Below are 27,884 nucleotides of genomic sequence, written 5' to 3'. Positions count from 1 at the left end.
CACTTAAAAACAAGAAGGTCCACGTGCGGTACCATTGACTTTCAGTTGAAATGATTTCTAAAGACATACGCAATTCTCTTTTGTTCACAATATTGCCGGCTAGCACGCACCTTTGCTGGCAGCAGGAGCCACGTGTACGTCATAGAGGCGTTCAGTGTATCCAGCCGAGTTCGCGGCGCCCAGGAGAAGCTTGTAGCGTCGTCCTCGCTCAAGGTTGTTGAGCGCTACAAGGTGACCTTTTGTGCCCTCCTTGGAGACGACGGTCCACTCGGTATCGTCCATGGCACGGTACTTGACCACGTAGTGCCCTATGGGACACCCTCCGTCGCCAAACGCCTCCAGGTCTAGAGGAACATTCTCGCTGTCTACCAGCAGCGGCTGCTGGTGCGAAGGGGCCACAGGTACTGCGCCACACAAGGTACGAGGCTAGCTAAACAATTCTGCTGGTTCTGTAATCTGCTCGTTAGCCTCTGACCGGACCTAAGCTATCTTTTTAACTATATCGACACTCGCAATGCTAAGGTGTTTCAGCGGTAGGCACGAGTGCTGTCATATTCAAATGAACCTGAACGCTTCGCAAACTGGAGTTCACACAGACATGAATGCTTGGCAAAGAAATAACTAACACTAACTTCACCGCAAAAAGGAAAGGAACAAATAGTTTGCCTCGGCTGCATTTAAAAGCTCTAAGATACTGACAGACATAGATCTTGTAGTTCCCGCGTCAATGTATAATGATGCCAGGCATGATGCAAAAAGATTATCGTTGCTTCATTTTAGAGCATCTGCTGCTGATACATAATTCCTCCCATCATTAAGCACACCCTTATTATCAGGTGACGTGCTTATTCTATAATACAGGCGAGCCCACTTATCACGGCCGCAGTTATAAACCACGCTCGTTTATTTGAACGTAGGTGTTGCTACCGTCAGGAAAAGTATTAGAGCAATGGCACTGCGTGTCAGATACAACGAATGACCATGACAGTACAGCTCTGTTAAAGCGAACGAGAAGGTGCCGTAAGTTCGGCCGCGCAGTCTGAAAACGCGCTCTTCCCGCGAGCGTAGAGACCGAAAAGCGTTTCTTGGCTACCATGACACCTCCGACCCGCTTCTAAAACAACGTGGCGACATAAAAACACAATAAAAGTCGCAAATGAAATCGCCAACCAAGTGCGCACCGACGGGCTGCAGTGTCAATCGATGCGTGCACATGTGCCGGTTGGTCTGTAGTACAAGCGGAAGCGTGGTGCATGCGAAACAGGGGCAGCATTGAAAGCGGGGGACAACTGCACGCGGCCGGTGATCAAGCAATGGCAGCTACCCGCGAACTTTGGCTGCCAGTCACGTGGTACGCCTTCTGGCCTAGACAGGCCTCCAACTTTTGCTTTGCTCCAAGGCGGAAGAATGGTGCATACAACCGGCATAATAATAATAATTGGTTTTTTGGGGAAAGGAAATGGCGCAGTATCTGTCTCATATATCGTTGGACACCTGAACCGCGCCGTAAGGGAAGGGATAAATGAGGGAGTGAAAGCAGCGCAATTGATACGTTCTGCGTGCACGTGTCTAGCACAACTTCGTCGCTTCATTCCTAAAAAATTGTCGCGGCTAGGAGACGGGGGAGCCAACCGCCCACCAGTTGCCATGAACGCCCATATCGCAATGAGCAATATTGCGCCCCTAAAGCATCTCGGTGGCAGAAATTATTTCAACGAGAAGCGCGTGACCAATCCGGCGTGCTTGACAAGCGCGGTTTTAGGACCTGCATGACGGAGCGCACCTGCATAACAAACCTTTTCATTATTGAAAAGCCACTATTGTCTCCTTTTACATTTTTTTTTGCTTTAATAGAGCTGATCCACTTACTACGAACCTCAGATACATTGAACACGATGCTGGTGACCGTCAGGTTCGTTATAAGCGTGTTCGACTGTATATGTAGTCAATAAAATCTCCTGATCTAATAAAGGAGACTAAATGCAATCTTAAGGCTTCCTTGTTGACATGAAAGAGCTCACAAAAAGTTCGTGATCACTGCGGCAACCCGCATTTGAGTAATGCGAAAGCATTGATGCCTCCTCGGCACTCCTCACCGGTCTTTGCTTCTTTTTGATTCTTTTTGCCTCTCTTTGCCCCTATTTGCCTCTCTTTGCCCCTCTCGCCTCTCTTTGACTCTCTTTGATTCTCTTTGCCTCTCTTTACATGTGATGTGGACGTTGAAGCTGCACTATGCGATGGCACAGACGGCTTAAACATGATGCCACACGCCCACACAACGCGCAGTTAAGCACCACGGCTTCAGCGCGCGAACACAGAATCTGTACGCGGTAAGGGCGAGAGAGCGACTGGCGTAGAAGCGGCGCGCCGAAGTGGAAGGGGCCGTATACTCATTTCAAGTTCTTGTTCTTGGTGCTCCCATGCTCCGTGTGTCTCACGTGATCGTGACGTCACTTCAGCAAACCGCAAATGGCGTAGGGGCGACGCGTCAAAGCGGATGAGGCCGTATACTCATTTCACGTTTGGCGTGGCATCGCTCCGCTCCGCACTGTCACACCATTTTTCACCCTTAATTCACCATTAATACCCCTTAATTCACGCTTAACAGTTTTCTTAATATTTAGTTATTTGATTAGATTTCAATTAATTGCAAATTTTTTCTCGTTTCATCTCAGTATTCATTTCTGGTGTTCACATTTGGCGCCATGCGTTGGCTCCGCCCACAATTCCGGGCACGTGGTCCCACACTTCCGGCGTTTTCATATTTGGCGTTACTTCTGCACTGACCCCGCCCACTTATTGGGCGTTTTTGGCTCTAATTAATTAGATATTCATCCAACTTCGAAATGTTTTGTTTGCGCGGCATCCTCCCATCATTGTCTTTCGATTACAACCACTCCTTTGACGCTATCTCTTCTCAGAACTGCTGGAACACGTCAATTGCTGCGACCTTGTCAACATAACCTAGTAAGGCTTTCACTTTAATAACGTAAGAACCGCTAATGGTGGACCGTCTGCCCTAATACAATAGTTATCTGATTTGAAACTTAATGGTTGAGCGCTAGAGTACACAGCCGTACGCAAATCACCATGTAGGTGAAGACCGTGTTGAAGTTTCGCAGAATACGCAGACGCCGTGCCGTAATAAAGAATCAAATGTAAGAACTCTATTCCTTCACTGATGATATAAACCTTGACTGAGCGCTCTAACGAAATACGTGAATTTTAACCATATTTTTACCAGATTGGAGCGTTCATGAGGCAGAGGTAAAGTGTTTCATGCAAACAAAGGTAATTCTGATTGCGCTGCTGAATCGAGCCGAACAAGCTGCCTGCGTTCTTTTTCAATGAGAAATGCGGTCGCCGAATTTTTCATGGACCACAAAAGATTTCTGTAAGTGGATAAATTCTAGAAAGTCGTTAATTTTAAATTAACTTCTTCCCTCTCAGATCAATACTTACCAGACCCTTTGGTGTGGGCACTGATGATAGACGTCATTCTGGGCCTCGTCTCTCCGACTGCTTCTACGTAAATTTCATACCGCGTCCCGCAGCGTAAGTTGCTGAACGTGTAAGCAGTTGTGCTTCCTGGAACTTTGTACGTTTCCCAGTCGCTGATGTTTGGCCGCAGGTAAAGCTTGTAGCCTGCAGATACACATATCTTAAAGAGCTGCAGTAGCACTATGACACGTAGTTAAATCGTGCTAATCCTAGTAAAAAAAACTTTGTTGTTACAGTTACCAACAAGCTGATCGAACTCATAAAGAAAAGGAACAATCCAGCTCACCATGTCGTGACCCGATGACATCGTGCCAAGCAATCCGTATTTCCGTTGAGGATGTGTAGTTGACGGCCACACGGAAGAGGGAAGCCACATCTGCGTTGCCAAAACGCAGAGCGTTTAGGAAATAAAGCCTAAGTGTACAGTTAGTATTCTCATGGCAGATTGCGGGACGTCAGCGAACATCCTGTGCCTCGGCTTGCACGTCATTGCAGAGTAGAATGGGGTTAAGTGCGGTACCTGCCAAGTAGCGAAAACTCATAGTGCGTCATAGTGTCATAGTGCGCTGAACCTGTTCCTTACTTTTCCTAGAGTAAAGGAAGAGCGCTGAAACTTACTCTCTGCACATTATGCCTTCCGCAATTAAACAAAAAACGCCGGATTGTTGAACTTTCCCTGACTTGTAGTGGAGTACAATTGTCAATTTAAACACAAAAAAACCTGAAAACTTGGTCGCCCATTTCCTGTTCTTAAATGACACTCTCCATAGAATGTTAAACTGCATCAAGGTGCGTTATATGGTTTTATGTTTATCATTATGAAGTTTTTCCGGTGTAGAGTGATTTTTATACTAGGGTATTTTTTATAATTCCTTAAAACGTATATGTCACGCTCAGAAACAAGAGACAAAACACGGTGCAATTATTGAGCACTGTACATTTCGTTGTATATCATGAGGCAACAGCAAACACCTCGAATAAAGGATGTCACTTTATCTCCAGTTCTGCAACATCTCACGGTACAAGGGGTGCATAAGAGTAACGGTAGGAGCAGGATGTAATGCCAGTGAAGCGAAAGTATCTTACTCACACCAGCCAAGTAGAACACAGCAATGCTTACCAGATGTGGGCGTCTCTCCCATAGTCTCCTCTGAGGTGGGTCCGGGGCCCTTTGCATTATACGCCTGCACGACGACAGTATATTTTGTGCCAGGACGGAGATCCTTTATGTCGCACTCCTGGCTCTTCCCGGGACGAGATTCGACCGTCTTGTAAACGAAAGACTCGGAGCGCCCGTCGGCCTCTGCCTTATAGCCCACATAATAGCCTGCTATCTTGCTTTCAGCTGGTTGTACCTGCGGTTAGACACCGTTAGACACCGTTATCTCCCATAGACTCTCACAAGCTGTCAGAAAAACGCGATATTTGAGTTGTAACTTTTTTCTAAACATTCTCTTATCAAATAAAAGATTAATAAATAAAACCTTATCTACACTGTTTGTTAAAACCAGGTAATCATATCTGCGGCTGAGTCATGTAGCTTGCCTTGCTCAGTTTGCTGGGAACTAAAATTTCTTGCAGATAACAGGGAATATTATCGTCATCACTCAAATGCTGAGAACTTGAGAGCTATACTGTACAGCTCGAAAGAAAATCCCTTGGATCTTTTCTTTAAGTCCAGGCTTTTCGTACTTACCTGCAATCATCAAAACTTAAATGCAATTTGTGATCAATGCTTCAGCAGTGCAGTCTAGAGCGCAAATCGATAGCGGCCTAAGGACTCCAATTTCAGCAGGATGCACTAGATAGGTTTGTATTTCGCGTCCATCAATCTGTGATCGCTGATGTCGACATTCGATCAGCTGTTCAGCGCCTTAGTCATTCTGCCACCACGGCGAGCAGGAAGTGTAAAGGTCACCCTTTGCATCTGTTACGATGAGATTTGTATCTGGACTTTGCAGTTAACCGTTCACCTCACAAGTATTCTGAAAAAGCCAGCTGCCAGCGCGAATCCATGCGTGCGTACGTGTATGGTAGTCGGGGGGGGGGGGGGGGGGTAAATATGACAAGGTAATCAATAGTATTTAAAAAAAATTAGGTTCGCAAACGAAATATTTACTACCCACTTCATACATAATAATTTACGACAGGCAATGATTGTGTAGTGAGTTGCCGTCGGTGTATATTGAAAGCTGTGTGATTGGGGGACAAACATGAAATGGGCGCTCACCTTCCACGTGACGCGAAGACTGGTGGAGTTGAGAGGAATGACCTTGACGTCGACAGGCTTTGTAGATGGAGCTTGGATTGGAAAGAAACAAAATATAATTTGCGAAACAACTAATTTACACATGCCTGTTCAAGAAGCAATTGAAACATATAACCAAGACAGGGTAGCGTCCATGGAAAAACCCCGCCGCTGAAAAGTTTAACGTTAATTCTGAGCAAATAAAGCACTGTAGGCCAAAAGTATCGAACCACAGCGATTATGCCACGCAAGCTGTTTCTGTTCTCCAGCAGCTTCATTAACCTTTGGACAAGAAAGATATATCTCGCATTACTGATTGCCTGATTTTTCAATGCCATAAAGTTGTGTGATTTTTTCTCTAAAAATTGTTTCGCAAAGAGATAGAAAGAGAACTTTTTAAATCTTTTCCTCTCATTATATATAAAATAAACAAAACTAGATTTTAAGAATGTCCTGCAAAATGAAGTGAAAGTATTACTGCCGACGTCTTTTCGGCCCGTGTGGTGATTTTGGGAACTGAGATGCAAAAGATAGACTACTGTTTTCTGTTGAAAAGGAGCGAATTGAACTAAGTAGCATTGAGCAAAGAGCACCACTGCAGTGCATAACTTCTGATTTGTAATTCTTCTGTCATGCATCTATATTCAGCTTTTGTTGTCAAATCGTGTCTCGTTTGTTTTACAGAAAAGGCTGATTGTACCAAGATGCTTCATGTGCCTTGAGCATGGCGTATGATAGCCTTAGCTGCTTGTGCGCCATTAAGCCCAACACAATACAAGACAATGCTTCATGTGTCCTAATTATGGCAAAAAAAAATGCCTCAAACCGCAAAATTGATGCTCTTTAAAATAACGTTATGCTTTCTTGCCGCTGTCATGAAATTTTGATTTCGTTGATTCTTGTTTTGACAAATCATGCTCCTCCAACTTCCGCCTCACCTTCTGTGTCAGTGGTGAAGAACAGGGGTTCGCTGGGGCTTCCTGTCCCAATTCCGTTTACTGCGACCACTTCAACTTTGTACGCCGAGTTGGGGCTCAAGCTGTCCATTGTCATTTCCAGCTGGGTTCCCGGAATCGGTATCACACGCGACGTGCCGTCTTCATCAAGCGAAATAAAGAGCATCAGGAGTCAGTTTAAGAGAGAGAGAAGGACCTCTGGAGCAGTAATAACAAAACTTTGTAGCATGCGGATTGTTGCGAAATAATGTTTGGGTGGAATTCATACACAGCCAAGTGACAAGGGAGGCAAAATTATGCAATGGCTGCATGAAGTAGAAAATTACGACAGTACTCTTGTGCACTGGTGACATTTAGCTGCAATGCCAATTGAACCCAGCGACGTGTTTCCATACCTTACCGAGGTTGTGTGCAAGTATACAAGCATACTATAAAACCGAGGAAAGAGAAGATAAATGCGTATAGAGGGAGTGAAAATTGTAAGGCGGTTGCAGAAACTAACTTGCAATATACAATAATGCGACTCATGCCTTATGTTTGTTTCGCATTGATCGGTTACTGGCCGATATTTGAATTGCATTTTTAATCTAATCTGCAAGCTTTAGTTAAGGACGTCTGATTACCTATTTACGTCAAACCAAAACTCGCTTCGACAAGGTAAAACCACGTCTGCTCAATATCACATTGTCACTCTATATCACCTTTCAGTGCCCCTGAGCTACAAGTATAGAAGTGATACCATGGAAGGATGTGCGCAAGTCATGCCTACCTCTTGATGAGTGAATCTTGAGGTCATACTGCGTTATCGGTGAGTTCCCGTCGAAAGGCACACTCCAGCGAATTGAAACAGAGCGGCTAGCCAGATGACTCACGTGCACATTGGCCGGTGGAGCGGGTGGTTCTGTAACGCGCATCGCAGCAAAGGATACTGAAGAAGCGTGTTTTTTGTGGTGCTGTACACTTCATGACGTTATATTTGATTATAATGCGACTAATCTACCTTCTATAAAATTACGTTTCAAAAATGCACCTTATTGAATGAACAATGTTGTTTCCGAAACGTCTGAAATCTGTAGCAGCCCAGCCTAATACTATGAGCGAATAGTATATAACATTGCAGAAAATAATCTGTTCTCAGTGTCTCTCGTTCTAGGACACATTTTCTTTTGAGCAAACGAGCCTTTCACTAAGCTTCTCATTAAGATTTCGAAATCATATGAACCTAACCTTCGGCAACGCTTTCTGACGCACTTAACCGACACCGTTTCGGCATTTCGCCTTCTTATGTCCACGGATTCAATGAACACGACACATAATCCTTAATTTTTATCAGCTGAAGCAAGCATGAAAGATTAGAGGAAAGAAAAGCAAGAAAACTAGAATGAAGAGAAATGAAGAAACGAGAGAGAAAATTGTAAAAAAGTAGACAGAGGCAGAAAGAATGAAAGAAAGAAGTATATAAATAAAGAAAGGAAGAAAAAAGAAAGAAAGAAAGAAAGGAAGGAAGGAAGGAAGGAAGGAAGGAAGGAAGGAAGGAAGGAAGGAAGGAAGGAAGGAAGGAAGGAAGGAAGGAAGGAAGGAAGGAAGGAAGGAAGGAAGGAAGGAAGGAAGGAAGGAAGAGTAAGGAACGAAAGAAGGTTGAAAAAAAGAAGGAATGAAAGAAAAAGAAAGTAGGGAAGAAGGAAAGAAAGATAGTAAGAGAAATATACGAATGGATGTGCAGTAAGAGAGTGTGACGAGCCAGCATGCGTTGCCCTCTTAAGTTTAGAAAGACTGTAAAGAGCGACTTGCCTTGGACGGTAAGCTTAATGAACATCTCGTCCTTGCCGTGGCTATTGGCAACCTTGCAGGCGTACGTCCCCGTGTCGTTTGTCCTGACATCACGGAGCAGCAGCTGAGATGCCATTCCATCTTCTCGCTCGTGCTCTGTGGCCGTGTATCTGCGCTTTGTAAAGGCGGATGGACGAGAGACTCAGCGCTGACACAGAAACAGAAAACGGACACGGTTATCAACACTAAATACATAACGACCGAAAATAAGAGCGAATAGGAAACAAGGACGCTTTGGCTCCTCGTCTTGATATCAAGCGCGTATTATTGAAGATATGTATCCGCCCCTGAATCATGAATTCCCTTGGAATGCCCGCAACTGTCCCAGAGGAAAGCCTATAATGAAATATCTGAAGCCTAAAATAGCCTGGCAACTTTTTATCACGGCAAACGTTTTGTACTGCCTGATGCAGCAAAATGTGTACTCTTGAAAAGTCTTTTCAGGGGTGAAATTCACCAAACCATACGAGAGTGCTCGAGTCGGCTAGTTCCAAAGTAGATGATGGATAACTACGGTAGTGAACAAGCTATTCCAGTTACGCAAGCGTTGGAAAGAGTCCAAACATTCAAAGTGAGCAGAAAACTTCTATCGTAATGCTAAAAGAATTTAAAGGATTCTTGTATACCTGTCGCTGCTTTATGAACTAAAACGTGAAATGCTTCCTCGCCGCACGCTTACCTCCCTTATCGAATATATACGTTTAAAATTTTCAATGCAAGCGGAGGAAACCTGCACTGTTACGCGCTACATGCTTTCCGACATGGGCTAGCTGAAGACCTCTGCTGAACATTTGGCTGGTAGCAAGCTATTTGTAGAAAGCTGTGAGGGAGCTCCGACAGAGCATCAACATTGATTAGCTCTGGAGTCCCACCTTTACAATGAGCAGAGGATACCACCATCGGTCGCGTTCAGTCCGTGTTGCTAAATCGATCATTTCAGAAGTACTTCTATAAATTCTCGTCCGCCCTGTGACTGTAGAATATATAGATTTGGGATTCACTGTTCCTTTCGCTCCCAATACTTCATGGGCAGAAAGCTTAGGTCTGACTAGGCCCCAAAGTTTTTCGGTCTTTCCTTGTCTCTGAACACACTAGCCTCTTCATTTCAGTGCTTTCCTATATATAGTCGGATACAACTCTAGAATAAAGCGACAAATTCCCCCACAAGGGGGCTCCCAGCGAAAGCTGTCGACTGATTTTCAGGAAGTCGCGGTAATTCCTTGGTTTTTCCTATATTGCGCCTGTATAGCAGAGAATTAACCATTAATTCACTGAGAGTGGCAGCAAATTAACCACGGAAAACCATCACGTCATGAAAATCTTTCGACGTGTTTGGATGGCAGGCCCCTTTGAGGAGTATTTATTTATTCAGAGTACACTCAATCGACGAAGTATTGTAAAGGGGAGTCGGGTTGAAAGAAAGATTTTACGGACTGTTGCGCATTCTAAACAGATGATTGTGGTTTCAGAATTTTAGCTTAATGAAGTCATTTTTCTCTTTCCCGTGAAACAATAACTACATTCAGAAAGCTGCCTTTATTCATGAGGTAGCTAATTTACTAATTTATTACATTCGTCTTTCCAGTTTCCACCTTTCCCGAAGTCATCGATGTTACAAAGTACTGCAAATGCAAACTCTACATTAACTACAAGAAGTTCAGGAACTGAGTCTCTATCGCCCCTTTTAATTGTGTGTTGTAGGAACTTCGAGAACTCGATATCTTAAATAACGTAAAATTTTTGAAATTTCTTACATCAAAATAAACATTTATTCTGCGACAATTTCGAGCAAGAATTTTCATTCTAATAAGCTTCATTAAAACATGCTGCCATAGTTGTGACCCCCCGCGCATCTCGTGAAATCAAAACTAAAATATTCTCAGCAAAATATTTCTGTATTTACGCAGCATAAGGTATTTTTTCTGTCCATTTCTAATTTTAGTGTTATAATAAAATGTTCCTATGCATGTTCGTGTATTTCGTTTGTAATCAATTAATAAAACGGATACAAAAGGAATCACAAAGTTTAGAACCCATTGTATGAATATGTGCGTGTACCCATAAAAAGTTGGGCTTGTAGGATGTCGTGTACCATATCAATAAAGCAAGAGGCACTACGCATCCTGAAGCTCATTGGTACTAAACCTGGTTTGCACAAACTGCAAACTTGTTTGAAAGGTGGCCGACAACGTAGCTGGAAATCGTCGAGTGAGTCTACTGACTAAAACTTCTCTTAGGAGGAGCTGGTTTTTATCGATCTTGTAAGACGTTCTAGCGCAAACAGAGCTGTACAAACAAAAGATGTGACCTTCCGCCGGTAAAACCAGTTGTCAGGTAGCTCTTGCGTGAGTGTTTCGCCTTACTTGTGATCTGTGTCTGCCTCTGCTATAACTTTTTACGAGATCAATTTACTGAGCCCGTAAGAACACTGAGAAAATAAAAATAACCTTGGAATACCGCCAAAACCAATAAAATGAAAACTAAGAGCGAGCTGACTTACAGATATAGTGGATTTTAACCCTCATGTAGATTGCTTTATGGCATTTGTATTCATTCTTAATCTCACAGTCGTTTTTCTTGTAGCATTGTTTTTTGCCTCTCCTTCTTACGAAAATTTATTCCTGTGAAAGACTTTAAATGATACTTTATGGTCTTTTTATTATATATATGGCTGATATATGAAGCAAATATTTGAACTGGTACAATATTTTTAATGCTGTATTTATGCTGCAAAGAAACATAAGAGAACGACTGTTTTCAGTCATTGCAATATTACACAGTGAAAACTCAGGATATCGAAACTATTTTGGTTTATTGAAAAGCTCAATGCGTTGCGTATACGAATGCTGAAGGAACTTTTTTTTCTGTTGAGCTAAAAAAAGTTATGACTGTTTGCACCAGATGCATAATTAGCACACTTTTTCGAAATACAATTTTTTAAAATTCACAACCGTTAACTTTCCACTTAACAAAACAATGTGGAATTTATTACAGAGCACTAATTTGTTCCTTGGGTCAGCATATAAAAAATGGCGGAGACACTTAAGCTCCGGCTTGACGCGATAGCGTAATGGGCAATTCTCATTTATGAAGAATTGGTCGTTCTCTACTTTACATTTATAGATCCTTGGGAGTCGTCACACCACTCCTGTCGCAGTGGTGCAGCAGTTAAGCTATTTGCCACCGCCCTGGGATGGCAGGTGCTGCCACCGGTGGAGCTTGTGAGACCCAGGTAGCTATTCACCGCAACCTCTCAGTTCCAATCTATAATTTAACTGCCACCTGACACGTTGGGCAGTTTGGTCAATATCCGGTGGGCAGGTTTTGACGAAGCCGCAAGGTCATGTGACCTAGGTGGCCCACCTGCCTCATTGGTTGCATTTATGGAATTTTTTTGTGTATTTTTCGCTGAGGTCAAAGACACCGACGACGCCATCAGCGACGCAGAATTTTCTGCGACACCAGCTCCTTAACGCTTTCGCTTCTAAACTTCTCCCGGGCTGTGACCTCATACCTTAAAAAGGGATCTTGCGTCATCGGTTGGCAGCGCTCAATTGTAGGGAAGCTGAGATGAAAATATGCAGAACAGTCGTTCAGTTATTTCTGGACATAGGACACAGATAAACACTGTGGGCTATGATTGTGAGGTAAGCCGTGGAGGAGTGCACTAAATTAATTTCGGCTTCCAGGTTTCTTAACGTGCGCAGCAGTGCCAGTACTAGACAGCTTTTGAATCTAAATGCAGCCGCCGTGAAAGTGAACACATCCGCGCCCACGAAGATCTTCTGGTATCATCAGAATATGTAGTACTATCCTTCAGCTTATACCATTTCTGCTAATCATAAAAATGTGAAGCTTCTCATGCGAGGATTAATAATAATAATAATTGGTTTTTGGTGGAAAGGAAATGGCGCAGTATCTGTCTCATATATCGTTGGACACCTGAACCGCGCCGTAAGGGAAGGGATAAAGGAGGGAGTGAAAGAAGAGAGGAACAAATAGGTCCGTAGTGGAGGGCTCCGGAATAATTTCGACCACCTGGGAATCTTTAACGTGCACTGACATCGCACAGCACACGGGCGCCTTAGCGTTTTTCCTCCATAAAAACGCAGCCGCCGCGGTCGGGTTCGAACCCGGGAACTCCGGATCAGTAGTCGAGCGCCCTAACCACTGAGCCACCGCGGCGGGGCGCGAGGATTGTCAAAGATTATATTTTGCGTGGACTGCGTTCTGATATACCCATAAACAGTGTTGTAGCTTAGCGAAGCAGGTTGGACTACGACAGCTAGTGCTGGTATCGTACGTTGCTTCACAGGTTGTCCGACACCGCGGAAGATCGTCCTCTTCCTGGTCGTTGCGGAGTGACGACTGGAAGCAATTATCATGATCGTTGTAATAAGTGAGTATTTACTAATTAACATCCACTGAAGCATAGCCATAAGGCTTCGAACAGCCATCCAACCTTTAATGGCTATTTTTTTATTCCTCTCGCTGAATGAACGGGAGACGCTCTGCATATATGCTGAAAATGTATGCTTAATTCTCAACCTAAGAATATTATCCAGTAAAGTGAATCACAAAGTGATAAATGTCCAAAAGACTTGTATTAGAACATCTTTCCTCAATATTTAAATGCAGTAAGTAAAATGCCAGAGCAGCGCACGATATGGAACCAATAAGTGCACCGATAAGTGATGTGCATGTCCGCCGTTGTGCGCGCACAGTTAACGATGTTAAAACAGTGCTTTTTGGTATAGGATATTCATACAGACAAAATCCTTGCATGAATGTTTCGAATCTTGTCTGTTTCCAAAGAATGTCGCCTTAAAATTCTTCCTTCTTAGAATGGACAGTTTTCTCAGAGACTGTGCGTGCGAAGTACATTTTATCCGCCCTGAGGCTCCTTACAGTTTCTTCACTTGTTACACTTCTCAGAGAGACCATATATTTTCCATAGAACCATATGATGAGTAGTGCTTTACTTCAAAATGAAAAACAGGGGAATTTTAGCCTCCATGAATTCTATGAAGACGCCTTTAGTTTATGTAATGTCTTACGTGTGAGCACCCTTTGTTACGGCAGTATCACCGCTATTCCAACTATTGTTTGCAAACGTGCTTCCTGGATTCATGATTTCTTAAAGGAATGTGGTAACGCAAAGAGAGGAAGCTTGCATATGTTTGTGACAATATTCATGATGTTTTCGGCAACCGCTGCAATTTTAAGTACCCAGGGTATAAGAATTCATACTTTTATTTACTCTATACAACATGTGTTTATAGCTGCGCATCGTTACCGCGTACCTAGAATGCCCTTGATACATTTCTTTAGGATATCACGAAATAGCCGTAGCCAGTTTTGAATATCAAGACTTCAACAAGGCCTCCAGAACATGCAGGAACACCACAAATAAACAGGTTATGACGAAATCGGAAGCCCGCTTTAAATTTTTTTGAGATGATCCAATGAACCAAGAAAGGAAATCGGGTACACATATTGAACCCGCCGCGGTGTCTCAGTGGTTAGGGTGCTCGACTACTGATCCGGAGTTCCCGGGTTCGAACCCGACCGCGGCGGCTGCGTCCTTATGGAGAAAAAACGCTAAGGCGCCCCTGTGTTGTGCGATGTCAGTGCACGTTAAAGATCCCCCGGTGGTCGAAATTATTCCGGAGCCCTCCACTACGGCACCTCTTTCTTCTTTCACTCCCTCCTTTATCCCCTCCCTTATGGCGCGGTTCAGGTGTCCGCCGATATATGAGACAGATACTGCGCCATTTCCTTTCTCCAAAAACCAATTATTATTATTATTATACACATATTGAAACCATTCGCCAGAAATGCCCTACTCTCCGCATGAATCCACAATATTCGAAATTTATGAAAATTTACAAACTTATAAACAGCGGCCGATTTGAGTGTTTAATTATCAACCACACTGCTAATATATTACTTCATAATAAATATAATGCTACCAGACGACTACGAAGTGATTCCTGTGCTCTTGAAGACGGCGATGCTAAGAGTGACTATGCATGAGAATTATTAATGCGAAAGCATTTCTAGGCTATGTCGGCGGTTTCGTGTCATCAAAACGTGTCCGCAGCAGTTCTGACGTTCTCAAAAAGGTAGCATCAAACGAGTCGTTGAAAACAAAAGAGGATGATGTGAGGATGCTGCGCAATATAAAATTTCAAATTCGGATGATTAGTTTTTTAATTATAGCCAAAAATGTATAAAAAGTGGCTGGGGCCGGAAAAAAAGTGACACCAAATTTGAAAACACCGGAAGTGTGGCTGGAGCCAAGCGTGGCGCCATATTTGAAAGATCAAAAGAAGAGTTTGACGTGAAAGCGGTCTAATCAGAGGAAATCGATATCCAATCGAAAGAGGGGCAAAGAGAGACAAAGAGAGGCAGAGAGGGGCAAAGAGAGACAAAGAGAGGCAGAGAGGGGCAGAGAGAGACCAAGAGGGGCAAAGAGGGTCGAGGAGGCGTCAATGCTTTCGCATTCCTTCATTGCAGTTTACCGCAGAGATCTAGAACGTTTTTTAGGCCTCGGGTAATAATTTGATGCTACATTCGTCAAAACCAGCGGTGGCGATTAGCATCAATTGTCTTATAACGGCAGCCTACATTAACAAGCATATTTTAATGTGCCTCAGCGAAAATCATTTGAGAAAGCGCCAAACCTTCTAGGAGCTCAAGAGCTCAAGAGAAACGGTTTCTTTATACCGCTAGATAACAAACGTTGTCCTGTGATTACGAACACATCGTCAAAACAAGAATTAAGAGTACCGTACGGTTGCTTGGGCTCTCGTAATCGATTAGGGAATCAGCGTTGTTCAGTGGAAGTGAAACTTCGTAAGCTTAGAGAACATTAAACATTATGACAATCAAAATGAGCAAGATTGTGGCGCGAAGCGTACTGCACACCACAAAAAATGCTCCAGAGGCATAATTGATGGCAGAATTTTGTTGTGCACTGGCTTCCTTTGTAATTTTTTTTCTCCCTTTCTTTTCTTTTCTCTTGTTGGGTCGCCTGAGTAGCTACCATTTTTCTTCAATCACGCTCTGGGCTCGCAACTTTTGGGCGTCGGTGCAGTTAGCTTTCCGTCTTCTAAAGAAATCAAAGGATGTCAGCAGCAGGAACTCAAAAAATGTGCCGCGAGAACACGTCGCTTCGCCCTGCGACAAAATATTCCGCGCCAGGAAAGCGCCCATATCCTACGTTCAGCCATGCAAGCACACGAAGTTGAGGCATCAACCGCTGTGGTTACCTGGGGTGTCTGTCCATGTCGAGCAAGACGTTGTCTCGATACCAGGTGATGGTCAGCGGTGGGTCGCCGATGGAGTCGCACTGCAGGTGCATTTTGTCTCCCTTGCGTGATGTCACCGACATCGAGCTGGTGATGAAGGTGGCAGGCACTAGTGGCGAGAATGTAGAGGAGGAAAGCAATACAGAAATTGGACGGGCGATTACTACACCTGAGCAAGGAGAAATTCAGCGACAGCAGTGTTGCGGTGCTGAATGCGCCGTTGGGGGCTGAAAAGGCGCTGACTCATCGCGGCACCCAAAGCCGCGCTAGGTAGCGCCCTCTATGCGCGTAAGTTCGAATGGCGCAAACCTTAGTTCGCTGCGATGGACACAGAGGGCTCTGCAAATCCACCAGGCGACGAATGCCGCTACAATTTGCTCTTCGCTTCTCCTTGGTGCTTACACCAACACCAACGACACCAGCGCCTCGGAACGAGGAAAATTGTCCTTGACAGCTATCGCTGCAAAACCATGAAGGCGAGCTTTCTGCTGCCAGGATATATCTCTGTGGCTGTTGAAAATTTTGTGCGCCGCAAAACACCTTCGATGGTAAGGTCAGGTGGTAGTCATTGCTCTTGATGAACACTGCACAATAATATACCTCCGGTAGAGTCATGTGGGGCGTCGGCACGTTGTGTAAAGGCATATATCTAAACGTTTTACAGAATGCGCGATGTGCTGTGAGCTCTGTCTATCCAAAGCGGAATGCAACCGCTTTGAGTAGCATGTTTTTCGAGCCCGTTTTGAGCATCCCATAAGCACTGACCAGAAACAGTGAGCTTGGCCTCGTGCGTCAGCTCTGGCCCAACGCCGTTGGTGGCTTGGCAGAGGTAGACGCCGGCGTCAGAAGCGTCAACGTGCTGGAGCACGAGTGACCCGTTCTCCAGCACCTGCAGCTTGGCGTTACTTCGGATGGTGACGAATCCACTGGACACGCTGCCTGCATTGGGTAGGAATAGCACAAGAGCATTGCTTCGTTATTTTGGTTCAAAGTAAATCAAACCGCAAGAATAAGTAAATTCAAAATAACTAATTACTCAAAACATTTTCAAGTATAATGTAATTTAAGAATAGAAGAAATCAGACCCCTTGTTATTTGCCAAAGCTATTATCAATGACTAGCTCTCCCGATGTAAAATTCACGCCGACTGTGTCCCCGCATTTCTCAACCAAATAAGCGAAGTTATATTCATCCAAATTTGAAGCGAAAATAGTTAATAGAAGCAATATTAGCATAGACCAGATGAAGTACTTTACCTGTGGACATCTTCCACCGAATCACGGGAGTCGGGAAGCCGTCCGCTTGGCAGTCGAACCGCATAGTGCTTCCTTTGAGGGCGTTGGTGCTCGAAGGCGTGTACACCCATTTTGGGGCCACTGAACCATAAAACGAAAAAAACAAAGATAATAAAATATTTTTCCCAGAGATCGTCAATATTTTTGCCCCATTAACGCTATCTCTGGAGAAAATAAAGCCTTTTTTTACTCATTTGTGGGGCTCTTTAGGTTAGTACACGCGAAGTTGAAATCGTGACAGTTGGAGTTGAAGAACCGTGCCAGAAAACAGAAGGGGAGTTTCGGCAGCCCCCTATTCCCTCTAGGTACTGCACTTCCATAGCAGGCGTGTATGAAGGTGTGTACGAAAATCGCCGAGCAGAATTAGTAAGCGTGATGTGAGGCGTCACGTTTACTGACTGAATTGTGTTGATCACTGATGTCAATCCGACTTTCCTACTAGGTGTGGCGCCCTCTGACTAGTGGGCGAAAACTGGTTGAAAACCATGCATTTGCAGCGTACCGAGGGGCTATATTCGGGAGCATAAAGGCTTGAGACACGTAGGAAACCGTCCCTAATCGAGAGGAAAGACGGCAGGCGAGTGCTCGTCCCAAGCAAAACCGGTTCAGAAGCGAAGGCGGTTTTGCACATCACATAGGTAGTAGACACTAGCATGTTTCAGCCAGTGGAGCTGCAAGAGGAGGGGCGCGCATACGCAGAGATGCCGTGTGGAAAAGGTGGATTGTGAGCATTTGCTGCAAACGGGCGGCCATTCTTAAAGTTTTTTAGCTAATAACCACGATTCGCAATAACACCTTATAAAAGAGAAAAAAAACTATTTGTCTTGCTGTTTTCCCCTTCATGCCTCCATAAATTGCTACTGCGCACACACTTACAAAGAAAAGAGAATTGAACCGCAGCTTTAGAGCGTGATGACACGCAACCACCCGAATCAGTATGCTGATCTTGTTCATTGACAAAAGATAAGATTATGCTCAGTATTACTGTGCCGTCAGCACTAAGAAGACCTTAATCAAAAGCGTCATTTATACACTTTTCTCGTTTTCTACACCTGTTTATTACTAGCCAGTGGATGGTCATTCCCAGCATTTGCATATAAACCAAGCAGCCTGCCAGCACAAGCTTCGCTCAAATTCTTGAAGAAAGACAGCCCTTACTGTGTAATGATCACTACATTCCACGGCCAAAAAAAAAGGTGGTATTCCCTGTCATAGAAGGAATCCAAATCTCTGCAATTCAGGAAGTTACCAGGCCTGTACATCAATTCTGGCTTGATTCAAAGGCACATGAAAAGAGAGCTGTGACAGTTTACCAGTAACAAACTTAACTCTTACCGAAAATTGTCGCATTTCCTCCGTCACTACTCCGTCGACCCGAATATTTTATTTGGCGTTCCCAATGTATTCGTAAAATTAAAGTGTCACCACACAGAATTTCGTTCTGAGGGAACAACTGATGTTGCGCCGGAAACATTCGCGTCTCGCGGAAGGGTATTCCGAGGGCAAACGACATGTAGTCATCGATCTCATGCGCTGTTTCTCACTATTTAACGGCTCTGCCTTTCCTCAGTTACTGCCAGTTTTTATTTTTTTATTTTATTTGAAATTTCTTACAGGCCCATTGGGCACTGTGTAAGGGGGGCAAAAAAAAGATATAATACAGTGCATTAGAACCGACAACTGAGCTAGTTGGTGCATCTTTAAGCCGTGGTAAAAACAGCGCAGCGACGACAGACACAGAGAAGACAGAAGAAGACGGACAAGCGCTGACTAACAACTAAAGTTTATTGGAAAAAACACAGGTATTAATACACTCCCAAAACAACCAGGGAACACGCCCCTCTTAACATCCTTCTAATCGTGCGAATCTAGATACACAATCTCACATTCGTGAAGAAGCACTGACGGTGTGCTGACGCATGCATCACCATTCGCGTGGATGCGATACGCCTCACACAGTTCCCTTGTCAATTTATCCCTGTGCCTGCAAACAACTTTTGTCTCATGGAAAAGAGGGTTGCACATTTTTTTGTCGGGGGAACCTGGGATATTATTCAGGGGGCAATCTCTAAAATGTAATGCAAGGTTGGACGATGGGGGGCCATTTAACGAGGTATGATGCTGACGAAGACGGGTGTTCACACATTTTCCCGTTTGCCCAATGTATTTCTTGCCACAGGAAAACTCAATGTCATACACTACGCTTTCAGCACATGACGTAAACTTCTTTTGGTGGTTTATTTTGCAGGCTCTACTCCCGGTTGGTTTCTGTTTTTTAGCCTTTGCTTTCCTATCTATTATGGCACAAATTTTTCCAAGCTTTTGTGGGGCTGAGAAGAGCACTTGAATTCCATATCTGGCGCCTACTCTTTTTAAGTTGTGTGACAAACGATGAAGATATGGTATAACCGTATGCCTCTTCATGCCTGACGGCTCTGATGGATGGCAACTCTTGAAAGATTTTAGTTTCCTCAGCAATTTATTGCAAGCAAGCACGATTACCTCTTCCGGAAATCCTGCCGATTGTAATCTACCAACCTGCTGATTAAAACTATTCTTCATTCCATGCACACACGATTTCGAAAGTGCTGATCCTAAACATGCAACGGCTATACCACTTTTAACTAATTTAGAATGGGCTGAGCGATAACCAAGCAAGGGCTTCGCTGAGCGCTGTTGAAAAGACCAGTGCATTAATAACCAAAGGAAACAAAAGGAAACGTACGCGACGCAAAATAATTCACTACAATACAGGATAATGTGCTCACCGAGCGTGGAAACAAAGCGCGATTAAGGCAAACACGGAAACATGGCAAGCAAACATAAGTAAGAAAACATCCGAATGGCACGAGTGTAGCAGCAAAGCAAAGAACAATAATAGACTTGAACGTAGGTGTGCTAAATGACGGTTTCAGTGAAATATGTGATGAGTCCTGGTCTGGCCTATCAAAAATGTTCGCCAGATTTTTTACTATTGCGTGATAAGCGCATGCACGGCTTAGTGCTGCGATCTCAATATTCAAGGTGTTTTTTTTAACCTTTGCAGATTTTAATTTTAAAAACTGTGACATACATCGGTACAGTCTGTGAGCTGCATTTCACAGCAAGGCGGGCACTATGTAATTGATATAGATAAGTTAATTACAATTTCATCTGAGACTAACAAAATGTCTTGTTTATTTTTATTTTATGCGGCAAGGTTAAAATGCGAAACTTATCGCCGTGAGCATTAAAAATGAGGCCTGCTGTTAAATTTTATTAATCGCTAATGTGCTTCAAAACTCCCTACCTAAAAAATATTCGTATTGAAAGCCTGTTGATTTGTAATTCCCGTATTACCAAACAAGAATATGGATTCGCTGCGCCTGGTATCACCCCAGAAATAAGGTTAACTTCTTGTACATAATACCATACACCAACTGCGCCTCTAATCGGTGCATACAGAATTTTAAAGACACCATTATGTAAATATGCTATGCCGGAAAGCCAACTGAACGAGCTTTGAAGTGCAAATTTTGGAAGCTTGATATTTCGAAGCGCAATGCCGATTAAGAAAACTTAATAACACTGGTCGCCTTCGACGTTGACGGAAGTCAATTATGCAGCATAACCGTGTCCCCTGTAAGAAAGCGTTTTAGGTATATATGATAATTTTGCCCTTTATTCTTGATCGATATGAGGTACTTAATGTGCGCCTTGCTGTACGGTAATGCTCGACAGACCGAACCGGCGTATCTCTCGCGGTGTTTAAAATAAAACTCTCCAACAGTTGATAAAATCACCCAGTTTATCTTTATGTGAATACCTACTGCAGCCGGTAGCGAGGAAAAATTTATTAGGCGAAAATGAAAAACTAAATCTATTATAAACGTTAACAACGTGGCCGATAAAAATAATGGTTCGATTCGCTTCAAGTGTCCCTCAAAAGCCATTCGGGCATTCGGTGCGTCGTGTCTCTTTAGCGTAAAGTATTGAGCTCGGACTCCCTAAATTCCCTTCGTAGGTTTTTATTAGGTTATTCTTAAGCGAAGGCTAATTCGAGTGGTAATTCGAGTTTTTGTCTCACCCTGGACGACCAGCTGCGCGGAGGCGTTTGTGCGCGCGTACGGGTTGCTGGCGACGCAGGTGTAGGTGCCGTTGTGCTCTTCGGCGATGCTCTCGAAGTAGAGCACCGAGAGGAACTCGTTCATCAGCTGCGGCTTGACGTCCAGCAGTCCCGGCTGGAGCGGGTGGCCGTCCTTGAGCCACCACAGCGACACCGGCCGGTCGCCCGACGACACGAAGCAGTGGGCGCTCGCACGCTCACCCTCGCGCACCGACGCCGGAAACGAGAAGGGCGCGATCGTCGGAGGAACTGCAGCGCCGCAGCGGAGCCAGGGGCGGAAGTTCAATAGGCGCCCCCAGTGCTTACTCGCATGCAAGGGCTTAGCGCGCGCAGAGAAGAAACAGACCAGTAACGGACTTCATCATTGTGAGCACGAAACTAAGGAATACAACCAAATCTTTTTATGAGTTCGAAGTCACCTTCTTATGCAAATTTAAGCTGATAGCAGTAATTGAGAAAAAGTGACGAAAAATAAAAACTAGGCCCCAACTGAAATGACGATTGGAACATGACATGAACTATGGCCTGCATGTATGCGTGTCTTCGGGGGTTCTTTCGGCATTTGAGAAAACATCAAATAGTTGATTGATGGACTATTTAGAACTGAACAGTTTACACATGCCTGTTGGAAAGAACAGTGAAAAATAAGAAGTGGCGCAATTCTCCCTACCATTTATCAGTACGCATCTGGTAATGAGCGTTGTAATGAGATATGAGTTTTTTTTCCTTCTTAATTCGTTATGTTAAAACAGTATTTATAGCATTGAGTATCAACTAGGACATCGATGCAGTATTTTTAACTCCATTGGTATTCCGTGTTGCTCTTGTCCATGAAATTGTTTATACTGAGCAACCATAAAAATTTTCACTTCTTGCACATTTTGCTGACGCGAGCCCATGCAAATCTTTGGGGCTCATTTGAGAAAACCAGCTGGCATAAGTAACGCAGAAATCATTTCAGTGCTGAGCACACGACAAAAAATGTATAACTGGATTCTGTAATGCCAATAGTGAGTGCGCTGTCTGATATTGTGAAAATGAGTTTTGGACCTGAAGCATCGCGTCTGTGTTAGAATGCCGTACCTTCGTTCCTAAAGAAGTAACCTACCGCAACAAGAAGCTTCCCAGATAGCAAGCAAACATGACAACAATGTTGCGTTTTTTTTTTATCAAACATTGTTTGAATGCTCCTAATGTTTTTCTTTCTAAGGTTACAATAAACGTTTAAATAACCTTTCCTAATAATAATTTAACATTTAAACAACACCGATCTAACATTCTCGAAAACGATAAAGTAACCCTGTATGAGCATGCAGGCCCGCCAGTGTTACAGTATAGTTTCATCAGCGCTTTGCTAGGACCAGCAACGGGGCCGACACTTCATCTCCACAATACAGCACAACATGCAACGTGGTATAAACTAACCTCTGAAAGGATGCAATGCAGCCATTACTTAGGGGCGGGCCATGCGTGATAGTCGCGATCAGGTAATAACCAAAGTTTTCGAACAAAACAATGGGGCTGTGCAGGCAATCTATGGCGGGGACCGTCTAAGAGGTCTGGTTACAAATTACTGCTAGTTGACAGACATGTTCACTGCAATAACAGTAGGAAAAGTTCGTGGACCCAGTGCTTAAAATATATTAGTTATTTCGTTTTCTAGTTATGATTCAAACATCATAATAATATTTAGAGGGATATATGAAAACAATGTGTACTTACAGAGTGAAACTCTCGTTTATGATAGAACCATATAACGGTATACGTAAATTTTTAATGCTAATGTAATACTTTAACCTAGCATATGACGTTAACGCAACTTTAATAACATTTTCAGAACGTTATCCTAATTTTCGATGCCACCTAGGAGATGACTGCCAACTACTGTCTCACCAGCAACGTGAAGGTTCACTTGCGCCTCTGCTGCACGGCCGTCAGGACTCGTCGCCGAGCAGACAACGACACCGTCGTCTGTTTTGCGGTCGACGTCGTGGATGGTTAAGCGCCCGTGGCTGTTCATTCGGTAACGCTGGCCGTCCACAAGTGTTCGATTAGCTAGGAAAAAGAGGTCGCCAATTACATAAATGCGCAATACTTAGGCTCGTAGAATCAATCTTTTAGCCTACATAGCAGTAGCTCATCGATCTTTACCCATAAACAATCTTCATTCGACAACTTAGACGCACTCGTTGTCTCATTTATTAAAGGAAGAATTAGGAGCAAGCTAAATATAAGCAAAATGGTAAAATTTTAATATAGAGAGATATAGGAGCATACAGGAGCAAGAAGCGCAGTCGGTAGTATATCCTTCTCTCTGATAGGCTGCTTATTCTTCTATTCCCGCCTAGAAAACCGGGATTAAAATAGCAGGCTTTGTGAGCGGAAATATTCAGCACGTATACTATCACGATATATAGAAACGCGAACAGAGCAGCGCCTGCGCACTCCGCTGTTGGCATTACTTTTCATCACGCTTTTATTTCTGTGCCAGCGAAACAACCCTAGAGTCGCCCGTGAGGCGTACTAGGACGACTCTAACATGTTTTTTTCTTAACACTCAGGTAAAAGCGCGATCAAAAGAAATTCGAACAGTGGAGCGCATAGGCGCCATGTGGTTCTCGTTTCTTTCCATCGTGGTATTACAACGGCACGCTCGTTGCACCACTGGAAACGGCCAGTACGACGGCACTCACCAAAGGCGCCCTTGTACCAGATGAAGGAGGCGAACGGGTGTCCCTTGACGGGACAGGAGAGGCTCACAGTCTCACCGGACAGGACGGTCAGGTTTCGCGCCGGAAGCGGCGTGGGCGGCCCAACAACGTTGAGCCAGGCCGAGTGGGCGACACGGCCGGCCTCGTTCTCGGCTTGGCACGCGTACTCGCCTCCGTGCGTCACGTTGGCCGCCGTGAGGTTGACGAAGCTGTGAACCACGTGGTCTTCAGTGACGAAGTCGCCGCGAAGCACGCGGCGAGAGGAAGGCACGGGGCCGCCGTCAAGCGTCCAAGTCACACGAGGCATTGGGTGGCCACGGGCGGCACACTTCAGTGACACGAAGCTGCCTGGGTACGTGTTCTGCTCGCTGAAGGTGACCGTCAACTCAGGCTTGGTGACTGCGTGCGCGTAGGAAATGTTGGAAGAGTATTAGAGCCGCCTAAAAAGTAGGTATTTCTGTCGAGCATCAGCGCAAGAAATTGTTCTATGTCGGGCTGCTTGGCTCGTCAAACTTAACATCACTACAACTTACCGGATGAGATCTGCGCACCGGCATCCTGTGTTCACAACACTTTAGCAAAGTTCTTATTTAACTAACTAAGCGTTATGTAATCTTTTTGTGTCGAAAGCTATATTGGCCACGAACTCCAAGTTTCACCGTGCTCGCAGTCCCGCCGTGGTCGCACCGCACAGCGTGACCAACCACGTGACCAGCCACGGCGCCGCGCCGCCGGCAGCTGCTCCGCACCACGTGACCAACCACGTGGTCAATGGCGGGAGTCACTGAAACCCCCGCACACTCAATTAAAAAGAAACCCTGTGCCAGGGCTGGGAATCGAATCAGGGCCTTTGGCGTTTGAAGAGGAGACGCTGCCACTCCGCCACGGCGGCTTAGCGTTTAATCATGAATAAAGGCGCATTTAGTGAATGCGCGCCTCTTATATATTAAGAATTCCGAACCAGATGTCGCCGCGCTTTTGCTACTTATATCCTGGCCTAATAGAGAAAGACCATTATCAATTTTTTTCTGTGTTTCGTTTACGTGCTTAGACGTCTGTGAAATTCATATCCAGGTTTTCGTAAATACTTTGCAATTTTTTTATTTATTCGTTTTGTTGCGTTTATATCCTTTATGCCAACTTTTCTGGGAATACGTTGCTAAATATCTTAATATTTCTACTCGTAACATTATGTTCTCATGTCGCACTGTGCTACCTGTTATGTTTTTTTCTGTTTTCCCCTACTTTAATGCCCATTCTGGCACTGTAATTATTTGAATAAATAAATTATGCCTTTCAGGAACGCAATAACAACGCTGTCATTCCTCGATTTCAAGCAGTAGTTGTAAAATAAATTAGAAATTCTTGATTAAACACGAAAGATGGAAACTGGTCAGGGACGGCCTAGGTGTTGCCATCTTCTTGACTTGAACGTTTTCGAAAAGGTTTGGTCAAAAGGATAATGATTTCGCTTCTTGGATATCAATCATTTCATAAAGATGAAAGCTACAATCTCATTCTCAGTTGAAGAATGCCAACGGACGAAATCGTGAACTGACCGCGTTGTGAGCGACATTAAGGCAGAGTCAGCCATTTACGTGCCCTCAATTCAGCCTAACTAGTCAATTAGAATGAAAAAAAGGAAGCGAAAAGCTCTCAGACGCAATTATGGGTATGGAAGCATACAACTCTGAGAAAAAAAATTCGAAACAAAAATCTCGCTTCTTCACCTTTCCTGTATTCAGGCAGCGGTGCAGCTTTCGCTACTTTTAACGTGGCTAGCTTTGCCGTCAACTTACCCATGAGCAGGACGAAGGCAGCGGCCTGCGCCGACTCCCTGGTGCCGTCCAGCAGGCATTGGTAGACGCCCTCCTGGCCATCCTTGACCGATCCAAGCTGGAGCACCGAGGGACCCAGCAGGCGCACCCTGTCCGTCGCCGACGGCTGGACGGGCGCCAGGTTGCGGTACCAGCGCAGCTCACGGGCCAGCACTCCGGCGCCACCACCCGTGGCGTTGCACGTCAGCGTCACGGAGGCACCCAGGGGCACCCTTTGGAATCGGGGCTGAACGCTCACCAAGGGAGCACCTGCAGCACCCCGGAGAAGTACGGGGAAAAGGCTTGCTTGATGTCCACCGAAATACTTTTGCTTAATGAAAAATCTGTGCTTCTTCATCAGCATTTCCTTACTTCTGCTGATCCTGGCGACATTCTTCGGATACGTGTAATGAAACGAGCTGGCAACGAACGGAAAGTAAAAGGGCTCAGGTGGCGTCGAAATCAAACGTTGAAGCAGTCTTTTCCAAATCCGTATGTGATAACTGAGTGCAAGCCATTTATACAGCCAGGTGTAATAGCTAGATGCTCAAGAACAATTCGCTGAAGTGGAGAAGGTAGTTCTTGTGGCAAAGGTGCTTAATTTGATTTCTAATATTTCGCGATTCCTGGTTAAAGACACGGGTGATGCAGCTAAAAAAAAAAGGGACTCTTGAGCGTACAATACTGAATTCTTGTGAAGACAAATCTGAGGCAGGACAATTCCTCAGGCACTTCATTGATAGTGCTATGAAATTCGTCTCTACTGTTGTAAGAAACTTGTAGCTCAAGAACCCCCCCCCCCCCCCCCCCGCGGTTCCTGCACATCTAGGGTAATGTGGAATGATGTATTTAAAAGCACCACGCATTATGGCAGGTTTTAATTATTTACGGTCCTTCCATGACCATCAGAAAAGCGAGTAAGTAGTAGGGAAGTTACTAAATCCCTGTAGGCGTTACAGACGTTTGGCTGAAGCCTTTGGCCAGTGCGTTAGGACAAAAGAGAAAATGTGGTCGCAATGTGTGGTTATCTCTGAGAACACCGACTTCGAAAGGACTACGGCAGTGGGACCACCTTGGCCTCGAGCGTACGCATTTGAACTCCTGACCAAAAAACTGTACTAATGGCTCTGCCAAAGTAAGGACTCTTTGAAAAACTTTGACAGCAGGATGTCAAAACATGAGCCGCCACATTCACGGGCGACTGCAAAAACTTCCGCTAACATTCGAGGATAGAGCCATTGGCGCGCACACAATTTGTAGAACTAAAAGATGTCATCTTGATGCTTACGCACAGAAGTAATTCGCAAGAGATCAAAAATGAATTTGTGCCCAGCGAAGGAGTCGTCCGAGCTACCAAGCGCACACTTTGTTCGCTTCCATGGCGTACGCAATAACAAAGCCGACATTCTCATCTCTTCGGACATTCCAAATGATCTTCTCAAGCTGCGTCACAGCTTTTTATTTTACCGACACAAATGTCTAGGCAATGAGCACGTCTCTAGTGCGACATTTTGACTGTTTGAGCCAGCACGCCAAACACGACCGCAATTGCAGAAATAAAACAGAAACAGAAAAAAGAGTCGTGCCTATCTCAAAACAAGGGCGAAAGTCCATACTTTCCTGCGGTGCTTCGAATTCAACGACATCTGGGCCGGAACAGTGCCTCGTTTGTCTTGAGATGCAAGACACAAAAAGAAGCGGTGGACTACTTCTACTCGAAGATTCGCTCTGCCGTATATCGATTGCAGTCTAAACTGACATGCTACTTTGATCCATGTATATCAACTTCACCCTTGTCTACTCGAACAGTTTCAAGTTTTTAATGCTGTTTATGAAAAGCTACAATGTTTTTGTACGCGGCCCCTAATGAGGCGTCGAATTTGTCTTTGAATTCAGGCCGAGACCGCCACCACAGGTCGCCTACTTATTGCAGGCTACACGCTACAGCGAAGTACTCCCATCTCACGGCTGACACCAAAAGAATTGACTGCTGTTATAACAGACATTTTGTTTGCCGCTTCTAAAAAGGGGCTTAGCGAGGCGATGCTAAGAAAGAGAAAATAATGATAAAAAGGCCAACGAAAGGATTTTTTTTCTTAGTTTTCTCT

The 27,884-nt window shown here is 44.5% G+C and overlaps 1 protein-coding gene across 1 annotated transcript in view; it reads right to left on the bottom strand.

The window, feature by feature from the left end:
- LOC144128530 (cell adhesion molecule Dscam2-like) overlaps window positions 1-27,884 on the bottom strand; it is a 219,329-nt gene that overhangs the window by 5,059 nt on the left and 186,386 nt on the right. The window contains exons 6-20 of the mRNA XM_077661976.1: window positions 25,759-26,046; window positions 23,942-24,358; window positions 23,142-23,303; window positions 21,210-21,497; window positions 17,105-17,224; window positions 16,614-16,787; window positions 15,810-15,957; window positions 8,497-8,645; window positions 7,475-7,606; window positions 6,688-6,846; window positions 5,732-5,802; window positions 4,622-4,856; window positions 3,788-3,877; window positions 3,463-3,645; window positions 111-404 (exon numbers count right to left, since the gene is read on the bottom strand). Of these exons, the coding sequence (XP_077518102.1) occupies window positions 111-404; window positions 3,463-3,645; window positions 3,788-3,877; window positions 4,622-4,856; window positions 5,732-5,802; window positions 6,688-6,846; window positions 7,475-7,606; window positions 8,497-8,645; window positions 15,810-15,957; window positions 16,614-16,787; window positions 17,105-17,224; window positions 21,210-21,497; window positions 23,142-23,303; window positions 23,942-24,358; window positions 25,759-26,046 (2,910 nt within the window). The remainder of the gene's footprint in view (window positions 1-110; window positions 405-3,462; window positions 3,646-3,787; window positions 3,878-4,621; window positions 4,857-5,731; window positions 5,803-6,687; window positions 6,847-7,474; window positions 7,607-8,496; window positions 8,646-15,809; window positions 15,958-16,613; window positions 16,788-17,104; window positions 17,225-21,209; window positions 21,498-23,141; window positions 23,304-23,941; window positions 24,359-25,758; window positions 26,047-27,884) is intronic.

Source organism: Amblyomma americanum, chromosome 4 (genome assembly GCF_052857255.1).
Source record: "Amblyomma americanum isolate KBUSLIRL-KWMA chromosome 4, ASM5285725v1, whole genome shotgun sequence".
NCBI lineage: Eukaryota > Metazoa > Arthropoda > Arachnida > Ixodida > Ixodidae > Amblyomma > Amblyomma americanum.
This window is presented reverse-complemented; position numbering and strand designations above follow the sequence as displayed.